The 9,686-nt window shown below is 44.8% G+C and overlaps 1 protein-coding gene across 3 annotated transcripts; it reads right to left on the bottom strand.

Annotated features, from left to right (window-relative positions):
- Nucleotides 1-5,378: 5,378 nt before the first annotated feature.
- Nucleotides 5,379-9,384, bottom strand: LOC108157785. 3 transcript variants are annotated; one of them, XM_017289975.2, is made up of 4 exons: nt 8,449-9,384; nt 8,083-8,374; nt 7,931-8,024; nt 5,379-7,856 (listed from the first exon to the last, which is right to left on the bottom strand). In XM_017289975.2, the coding sequence occupies exon 4, from the start codon at nt 7,840-7,842 to the stop codon at nt 5,440-5,442; it is 2,403 nt and encodes an 800-aa protein (XP_017145464.1). In that variant the 5' UTR covers nt 7,843-7,856; nt 7,931-8,024; nt 8,083-8,374; nt 8,449-9,384; the 3' UTR covers nt 5,379-5,439. The 3 variants fall into 3 exon arrangements, with proteins under 3 accessions (XP_017145464.1, XP_033245843.1, XP_033245842.1); XM_033389952.1 differs by having other exon boundaries at nt 5,379-7,859; nt 8,449-9,383; XM_033389951.1 differs by having other exon boundaries at nt 5,379-8,024; nt 8,449-9,383.
- Between the last annotated feature and the right edge of the window lie 302 nt (nt 9,385-9,686).

The raw sequence follows: 9,686 nt of genomic DNA, 5'->3' as shown, positions 1-9,686 counted from the left end.
ATTGTGCTGTTGAAAATAATTGTGAATACTCGTATGATGGCAACAGGCTGAGATACATTTGCAGAAGACCAATTTTATTAGGGATTTTAAAAGTTCTGCTAACTGAAATTCCTGATTAGTAACACAGTTCGGAGTGGAAATTTGTAAATCGAATTACAATTTGGATCGATGGTATTTCAATTTCGGAGTATTCACATTACACTCCGCTTGCAAACAATGACTAGTAACTTATTTTGCTGCCAATTAAATCCACTAAAGAACTAACGTCTAAAATAATACCAACACAAAAGCAAAGTTGAAGAAACATGAAAAATGGTAAGGAAAAATGCAGCTAAAGGTCGCTGTATCTTCAGGTATATCCATTCTATTAATACAAATTAAAAATCCTGTGAAAGTTCGTAAAATTCTTTTCAATTTATACAATTTTGACTATATATTGGGTATATTGCAAATTCTAAGTATAATGAAGCGATCGGCTCATCCGTGCCGACAACCTAACTTTTGTCTTGTGCAGAGCAAATTTAAAAGTTTTTTCTTTTGTCGTTAGTAAATGATATGTAAACCTGCTTTAATTTAAATGTCAGGGATTTTAAAAGAAATTCTTTCGACCTTCGAAGCTCAAGGGGAATCCATTGCTAAGCGAAAACTTGAACAACATTCAACTGATTTTTATCGGAATATTCTACAAGCAAAGCTTAAAGGCAGGAGCCCCACTATGTAAAATACGAGACCGAGTGGGCAATCTCCCATATTACTCCTAAGCCGCTAAGAGGTTTTAACTTATGTTTCGACACAACTTTCAATGCATCCATATCCCATATTCTTGCTACCAATCAAAGGTCAACCGCTTCACTGGCAAACGCAGACTAGAACCACACACACACGCTCAGTCAATCTGGCACCAAAAATCCAAAACTTTATGCATCATTTGAATGGCAAACTGCTTGACATTTTCAAAACTCGACTGACTGTCAGCTAACTCTGACCCGACCCATTGGGTTTTAATGGAAATCGATTCGCTGACAAATTAAAGCAAACTTGTACAAAATTCTTCAGAACTTTCGACCCTTTGTCCGACAGCCCAATGTCCCGTGCCTCCATTGATCATCCAAATGTTACGCATCGCACAACATTATTCACAAACACAATTGGAGGACTTTGGCAATTTGCCACCGCCTTTGAGTTGTTCTTGTGTTATTTACTAAAAACTTAAAGGTCTCAATAAAAACGCCCTGGGATGCACGGGCTACCTACCCTTTTCAGTCCCCCCTTTAGTCGGGCTTTTTTGATCCTATGCAAACAGGCAGATAAAAAAAAAGTTACCCAGTTCAGTAACTAGTCCTGTTCTACCACTGTCCCTGCCCCTCTACTGACAAAGTCAGAAGCAGGTCGTCTGTGACTCTGACTCGGACTCAGAGTCGGACTCGGACTCGGGGCTCTGATTGTGAGAGTTTGGACTGCTTGGGTGTTTGTGTGAGTTTGTGCTGAAAGGTCAGCATTTGTGTGTTTCTCTTATGTTTGCTTTGTAATTTGTTTATGCAAAATTGCCAGAGCAATTTCATAATGGGTCAAAAGAGAAATCAACTTTTGTCGAGAGTGCTTTAAAATGCATGACAACCACAGCCAGTAGCCCGGTCCAGGATATGCGCCTGATTGTTGCCAGGTTGTCGTTACCCTGCCCCAACTCGTTGCCGTCATACACCAAATGGACCGGATGTCAGAAAACTAAAGTTACCAGTTTTTTCATCACAGACACAGTCAGACAGACAGACACACACACATGTCTGATGCAAACAGGCTTGACCCATTGAAGAACCATACCATTCCCGTTGCGAATAACCGCCATTTGCTGTTTGGACGCCGGCCCGTTGGGTTGATTTGGCTTTTAGTTTGCTTTAGGCTCCCCTCGGGAGTTTCCCTTTTTCCGGGAAGCTTTCCTTCGTCCATTTTAGTTCCAATGAAGGAGCTTAGTTTCCTTTCGGCCAAATCCCAAGTTTTGCATATTATAAGGCTTTTAATTTTTGACATTTTATTTGACAAGTTTATGGTCAAAAAACTATTTAAATACCTAATGTAAAAACTTGGTAAAGATATGATGAGTGTTCTTATACTCAATCCAATCCGCACTGGCAGCTTTGGTGGCAATGAGGTGCTGGAAAATTGCATTCCTGGAGGGATGTTTGCACGGAATCAATACAATATAGAAATCGACTCGTAAAAGTAATTGCAAATGTTTGCAAAATTGCTATTTGATGACGGAAGTGCAATGCATTTCCCGTGTGCGCAGACAGACAGACAGGTGGCGGTGGGGCACTTTCAGTTACTTGCCACCACGTGGGGAGGGAGGTGGGTGGGTTGGGTAGCTGTTGCAACGCAGGGGCACGCACGGGTATATACTCGCCAAGCAACAGTTGAGCTGGGAAACCGCAACTCTTCAATATGGGTTGCCCCAAGAGTCGACTACTTGTTATAATTCTTATAATTTTCTGCATATACGTTGGCTTTTTGCTGACGCCAGCACTTCCGTTTTGATAAGGTGTCGTCATGCAGATAAGATTTACTTATATTCATTTAATGGAGTGATATATTTCCAATGCTACTTTAATCATTTCAAAGGAGGCCATGAGTTACAGAAGAAAAACTCGTTGCATATGCCATACAATATGTAAAGGCATATTTATTCACCTGAATGGATGACCAGCGATTACAAGAATCTCAGACGGAGTGCCACACAGCACCAAGCCAATGCCCATTTGCTGTTGCTGTTGCAGTTCCCTGTGCAACATTTCACTGTCACTTATGCATGTCCGCCTGTCATTTAAGCGCAGCTTGACTCAGGCTCATACACACACACACACACGTATATTCCATTATATACATAGGTGGTGTATATGGTGTATATGTAGGTATATGCAGGCTATAAATGTTGTTTTATTAACGACCAACTGTCGTTAGTCGGACGGATTGGGGTCCTCCGGCTCGGCTGCTTGGCCCAGTGAATTAAATTGTAAAGATTCCTCTTACATTCAATGAGCTCTTACTGGCTGGGTTTTTTTTGTTTTTGACTTTTGATAGTCCTCTACATTTTTCTGCTTTTAATTTTTCCTTTAATATCGTTATTAAATTTAATATGACGTTAAATATTTCCCAACAGATTCCCAATCATTCAAGGACTTTTCAGTATTGGCCTACTTTGCATAAGTTTCATTGTTTGAGAAACCAAGATTAGCTAGCACGCGCTATCTTATCTCAGATTAAAAAATCGATGTTAAAGGTTAATTAAACACCCAATAAGGTGCGTATTTGTTGAGCACACCCCCTTAACCAGGACCGAACTCTGGTTCGACTGCTTAAGCTCCTGCTCGCAAAGGCAAATAAATCGTAACCAAGGTAAACTCGGAGATTCACCCTTAGCCATTTGGCAGATACGTCGATGCGCTGCATTATTAGGCGAGAGAAAGCTTTCATTAAACTGACAACGGGTGAGAAAACAAAGCGCGAAACTTCCGTGGCATTGCGTAATTGACTGACTGTCTGCTGTGCAACATTTTCCCCTGGACCGTCGTCGCCGCGACCAATGGGGAATTGCTTATAAGGCAGCGAAAGAGGGCGAAACAGTGCTAAAAGTTGCGTCCTTGTCATAGTTTCATAATACCCTCTGCAAAGGGTATTTATGATTTTCAGCAGATATTGGCGAAGCAGTGAGTCGATGAAGACAAGTCTTATTGATCTTGTCATCTGGTCGACATTTTTCACAGAGATCGGATCTGATCCAGAAATCGGATCGGATCGGTTCCAAGACCGGCTATAATAGTGAAAATGTGATGGAAATAAGGGTATCTTAAGCTTCGACTAACGACTCTTCTACGCTTCTATCCTTTTCATTCCGTGCTCCATGTACAGAGCTGCCTTTAACTTGTGGCTTCACTGCGTTCCCCCTGTTTTTTTCTTGGACTTTTTTCGGCGCTTACTTACGATAACTTTATGACGCTTATCGCTACAAATGTGCTTGTATCTGGGAGCTCTGTGTATCTCTGTATCTGTATCTGTATCTTTATTCCGCTTGCAAGTACATTCCGAGGGCGCCACATAAAAGTAAAGTGTAGCCAAGTTGATGCTGTCAGGGGGAGGTGTGCTGGGACAGGCGTGGAGAGCAGGAAGCAAGCTTCACTCCTAAGTAACTTATGCCATAATTTCACCCGCCCGCTCGCATTCCCACAACGCAAAAGCCCTGTCGCTGGCGCTGGCGCTGGCGTTGGAACTGGCACTGGCACTGGCCACACTGGTGGCGGCGTAATCGCAAAAAGGAGTCGTCTGGCAAATATTATTTTTTATATTTATTCGACTTTTTTCGCCTTTTGCTGCTTAATGTTTATTATGAATGTTACTCGTGAGCGTATTTAGTTAATTTTATTTCACACAAGAGAAGTCAGAAAAACGGCCAACCAGTGCGTCCTCCCTAGAAGCACTGCCTAGTTACGACTGAATGTTTTTGCGAGTTTTTTCCCCGGACTTGAGTCGACTGTTGGCTGAAAATTAAGTTAACGCCGTCAACGCTTCGCCAGTGTCTTAGTTCGGTCTACTGGTGTATGTGAGGGTGTCTGTGTATGTGTTTGTGGTTGTGCAAATTAGAAGCCAGTAAACATGGCAAAAGGCAGAAAAGGCAGAAAAGGCATCCGCTTATCTGCGTTAAGTAGATGAGAAAAGTTTGTTGCTTGGCGCCACGTTGATAAGTTGAATTACATGCGCACACATATTTCCTCCATGGGAATCCTGACAAGATGGAGTCATGAACTCCCAATCTTTCATCTCCCATCCATCCAAATTGGTATATATAGAGACACACTACCTAAGGCGATCCGGGCATATGCATTAATATGTTTATATTCACTGAGCTTTGGCTTTGTTAACAAGCCGAACTTCGCATTGGTCCTCCATCCTGACTTGGCTCTTTTATGGCTCAGTGGCCAAGTCAGCGCCATTGACTTGGCCAACAGGAGCGGAGCAGAAGAAACTGCAGAAGGAGAAGGCAAAAGCACCAGCAGCATTAAATTGGCGACACTGTTGCCCAAATCTGCGCAGCTTAAATGCAAACAGCTCAACTTTGTTGCACTTGCAGCGGCTGTCTCCGCCTCCGTCTCCGTCGCTGGGCACTCTCCGCTGCTCTAAAACGACCTTCAAATGAGGTGTGGCCACAGAGTGTGGGTGTGGCAGCGACTTAATTAGATTTCAGTTTACGCCAGCGCTGCACTTTATGGCAAAGGTTTAAAGTGACCATTAGGTCGAACGACATTCCAAGCCCTTGAGATTGTGGCAGGAACGCTACTCGGGTAGATAGGATGCCCCAGTTGATAAAGAGGCGGATGGGATAAGTATTTTATATTGTTTAATGCCACAAAGGTAACCAAATTTAAGAGTTTTATGTTAAAAAATTCTTCATTACTTCATTCTGTTTTTCTTAAAATATAAAAAACGATTGGATGGTCCTGGCAAATCGACCAATTCTCGAAATTGATCCAAATTAAATTTGTTGGGTTCATAGACGAAGGGCTCCTTTAATACCTCGGAGGTTTCGCTGGATTCTATCTCTATTCTAACAGTTTGGCGGGTTGTTATGCCCAGTATGGCCCAGATGTCGTACTCCTCCTCTTCCTTTTCCTCGACCACCTCTTTGATGGACGAAATCCTGCTTCTGGGCAATGAAGGTCTAGAAATGAGGCACTCCTTGTATTTCCTCTGATCGCTCTGCATATTTTCGATTAAAGGATGCTTTCGATTTTTAATCAGATCACATATCTCGTCGATGGGCGGGTTTTTTACCCAGTAATTGTTGCGTCGCACTATGATGTCCATTTGGAATTCTTGGTCCGAGTCTAGATCGCATTCGCGACAGTCTAAATATAGAATCTTTCTGTTTTGCTCTAGGGCTCGTATAAGGGTTAGTCCCACTGCGGGACCAAGGGGTATCGCCGCCATTTCCAGGCGACGCAGAGGATTATGGCTACGCAGCAGGATCCCAATGAGTCTACCAATAGACGCCATGCTTGTTCTCCCATCTATGCCATTAATGTTGAGGGAATGCACGTGGCCGGTGCCATGGATCCAGTGAAAGAGTTTTCCCAGGGCATTGTCGCAGAGGGGATTGTGGGCCAGCCCTAGGTACTCCAGGAAATCATCTTCAACTTTGTGATGCGCCAGAGCCATGCCGATCACATCCATGCTTTCCACGCCAAGACGGTTGTATTCCAGTTGTAATGTCTTGAACATCGTTGTGCGATCCATTATTATTTGCAGGGCATTACTGCAGTCATCCTGCATTTGGTCGTACCCAAAGTCGATCTCTTCCAGCGAGTCCATGAACCGAAGAGCACGCGCCAGAATGCCCAGATGTCGGCTGTCCATGAGACTGTTGCGCAGTCGAAAGATCTGGAGCTGCTTGAGGTGCAACAAACCCTTGGCCAGGTGCGTCATGTCGTCGTATGAGAATTTCAATTGGTAACTTTTAAAATGTTCGTGATTGGTGTCCGGTGTGCCCAGGAACTCCAATGTGAACGAGGTCAGGTTCTCAAAGAAGCGCACAAAGCCCAGATCAATGTGGTGACACAGCTCCGTGGGATAGTTGAATCGCTTAAGGTGGCGCAACAACAGTCCCCTGTTGCGCTTGTCGGTTTTTTGGTCTTCGTGATCGGATGGCTCCGGCTCGACGGGAATGTCGAAGACACCCTTTATTGCTTTTTTCTTTTTCTTTTTCTTTGTTTGCTCAACTGTGCGCCTGAACTCTTCTAGCATCTTCTCTCTTTTGAGGCGACGCTCTAGGTGTTTGGCAAATTTCTCGGCAGCCAAGTCCCGCAGCTGTTGGCGTGCTGCGTTGCGGAAATGACGCGCTTTGCGCCGCTCTGCAGTCTCGTCAAAGCTCTCCTGAGATGTTGACGGCGATGCTGATGATGCTGGATTTATGTTTCCCAAAAAGGCCGTCTTTCTCTTAGAATCAATTGCAACAGAGGTGTCTGTGTTTTGCTCAGTTTCACTTGTTCTGGGGGTCTTCTGTAAGACAGGTTTCTCCAAGACTGCAGAGGAGTCCTTCTTTGGCTCAGTTTCACTTGCACGGACAATGGGCTTTCGCACAGGCTTCTCCGCGACTTCTTCCTCCTCTTCACCCTCGTCCTCGCCCATATCCTCATCCGTATCAGGTTCGTCGCTGGATATAGGTTCCTCCTCTGATGACTCAGAGGAAACATCTATTTCCCCCTCGCTCAGATCGTACTTGGCGAACACCGTGTCCGGCAGCGCCTGCAGTCTCTTTATGTGTATGGCTGTCACATATTCTTGGATCAAAGCAGCCAGCTCGGCCATCTGCGTCTCTGGCCAGAACGCTGCTGGGCAGCTCTCCACCAGCTCCACGTACTTGAGACTCAGTCCTTTGGCTCTCCAATCGTACTCGTGCCAGCTTTTCCTGCGCAGCTTCTTGTCCGGGCACTTGGCGAACACAACACGTTGCCAGTAGCGCTGGTCATCGATAAAGTAGCAATCACTCAGCGGCAATTCGACGTCCAGTGCATCGTAAAGAACTCGCATCAATTCTGGTCTCTCCGCCACAATTTGTGGAGCGTTCCTGATACCCCGTTTGGCCAACGCCTTCACGCACAGGTTGGTCAAAGTATCCAACGAACCTTCTATGAAGACCTCCGCGAAGACCTCCCGATTCTGTTCACTCTGAAGGCGCAGGGTTTTCACCGAAGTCTTGTAAAGCTCATGCACTGCCACCATTGATGGATCATTGGGAAGGCGTATGATCCGCGCATGATGCGGCTGTACGACATTATCATCGTCGTTCAAGTCCATCGATCAAGTTTTCGCTGCTTTATGGTAAAAATAAGGAATATATTAGTATAGTATGTCTTTTGTTAGGCAATGTGAAAGTATGTTTAACTTCTCGAAGTTTATTTAGAAGATAATGTGATGATGTGATCTGTCTTCTATGGCTTTGGCTATAGACATTTGAATTCCGGATTACTCCATACTGCCTGGAGTTATTTGCTTTATTTAATAAGTGCTTGCCATGGCTAATTTGTAATAACTTACCGAAACTATTCGCAATTAAGGAGAACTTTAAGCATTTGCTAATATTTGCTGCTAATGTCCTGACCAAGCACTCGGCAAGCACTCGAACCAAATTTAAATTAAGCTAACCTAATTGAGAAGCAGAGAACGGTTTCTTCTTGTGGCAAGACATAGTCCCAGTACCAGTCGCAGTCGCCTCCCCTCTCTATCCCCATCTCCTTCGGCGGCTATGAGCTCACCTTGCTTCAGAGTGCTGCGCTTTGTTTTGATGGCGGAGACGCCTTCGGCTTCGCCTTGCGGGCTATTTTTGTACCTAATGAAATAAAAATAGATGTTGTTAACTGCTCGCTCGTTCAGTCTGCTCATCTTGTCTGTGTGCTTTTGTACTTTTCACTCAGATCGGTGATTGCCTCTTAGTCCAAGGATACTCCAAGTATGCAAGGACTGCAACTCGCAGGAAATCTTTCGCTTGTGAATCTATTCAGGGTTGATTGTCTTCTAAGAGTAAAACCCTCAGCATCTCCAACTCCCAATACGGATTAAGTGCATGCCAGAACGGATTTCTCGCCCTGGCTCTTTCCCGTTCTCCCCTTTCTTTCTCAGTCAACGACAACTGCATTGCTAAGTGGAATTTTGGCCATGACTTTTGCTTTCGCTTCGTCAATCACCTTTTTATCTGGGACGACATTACCAAGCCAGCCAGGCAGCCACCGAGCTCAAGCTGGATTCGTCCTTACCAAGATGTCCTTCCTCGTTCACTTATGTCCTTCCTGGCCACATGCATGTGGCTTTGTATGTGTGCTTGTGTGTGTGCCAAAATTTATTACAACCTTTGGGAATTCTTTTAAGTAGTTGCTCGATTCAAAATAATTTTCCATTTATCACTGTGATAACAAAACAGTTTTTCCCCGACCAAGCGCGAAAATGGCAAAATAACATCAGAAGCGGCAATAGCACCAGCAGCGAACATTATGAGTGGGTGTTGGGCATTGGCCAGGAAGGAGCAAGAGTGGCAAGAGGCGTGGCAATGGCTTGGCCAAAATAAAGTGCTCTTTCGCAAATCTTGCTCTCGTTGTAGTCGCCCTGGGAGTTGGGCTGAAGACTTTCTGCGGTCGTTAGGGAGCCAGCAGCTCTGGCCTGACTTGGTGGGGGAATGGCCATCCGCTGGAATGGGTATCTACTGGAATGTGGCGCTGCTGGCTGGCTCTAATGATAAATGCGGGGCAGCAGGTGATTTAAAATAATTTTGGTCAGCGCGTGAAAAATACTTGTTGTTGCTGTTGTTTTAAAATTTTTGAAATTTACGAGCTGCCGTTCGTCTCCGAGCCAGACGGTCGGACAGATAAACCACAGCACAGTAAAGTTCCACGGGCCCCCTCCAGGCGAGTCCAAAAAGTTGGTACAATTGCTTAGCAGACATGTTTGCAACATTTGCCCAAGGGATCCCAAATACGGGAGAAGCAGGAGGGAAGTCAACCCAGACCATATCTTCAGAAAAAAGAAGACATTTTCGTCGCGACACGTCCCTGTACCCCTATAGATAGCATGGAAGCCACAAAAGAGTTTAGGTGAAACTTTGCTTTTGCATTTGCCGCATTCAGCCCAGTCCCAGCTCCAGCCCAGTA

Source organism: Drosophila miranda, chromosome 2 (genome assembly GCF_003369915.1).
Source record: "Drosophila miranda strain MSH22 chromosome 2, D.miranda_PacBio2.1, whole genome shotgun sequence".
Taxonomy (NCBI): Eukaryota; Metazoa; Arthropoda; class Insecta; order Diptera; family Drosophilidae; genus Drosophila; species Drosophila miranda.
The sequence above is the reverse complement of the archived record's forward strand: the minus strand, read 5'-3'. Positions and strand labels throughout refer to the sequence as shown.

What these genes read in the sequence shown, in the direction of transcription:
- LOC108157785 (XM_017289975.2), bottom strand. Translation starts at nt 7,842, where the DNA reads ATGGACTTGAACGACGATGATAATGTCGTACAGCCGCATCATGCGCGG.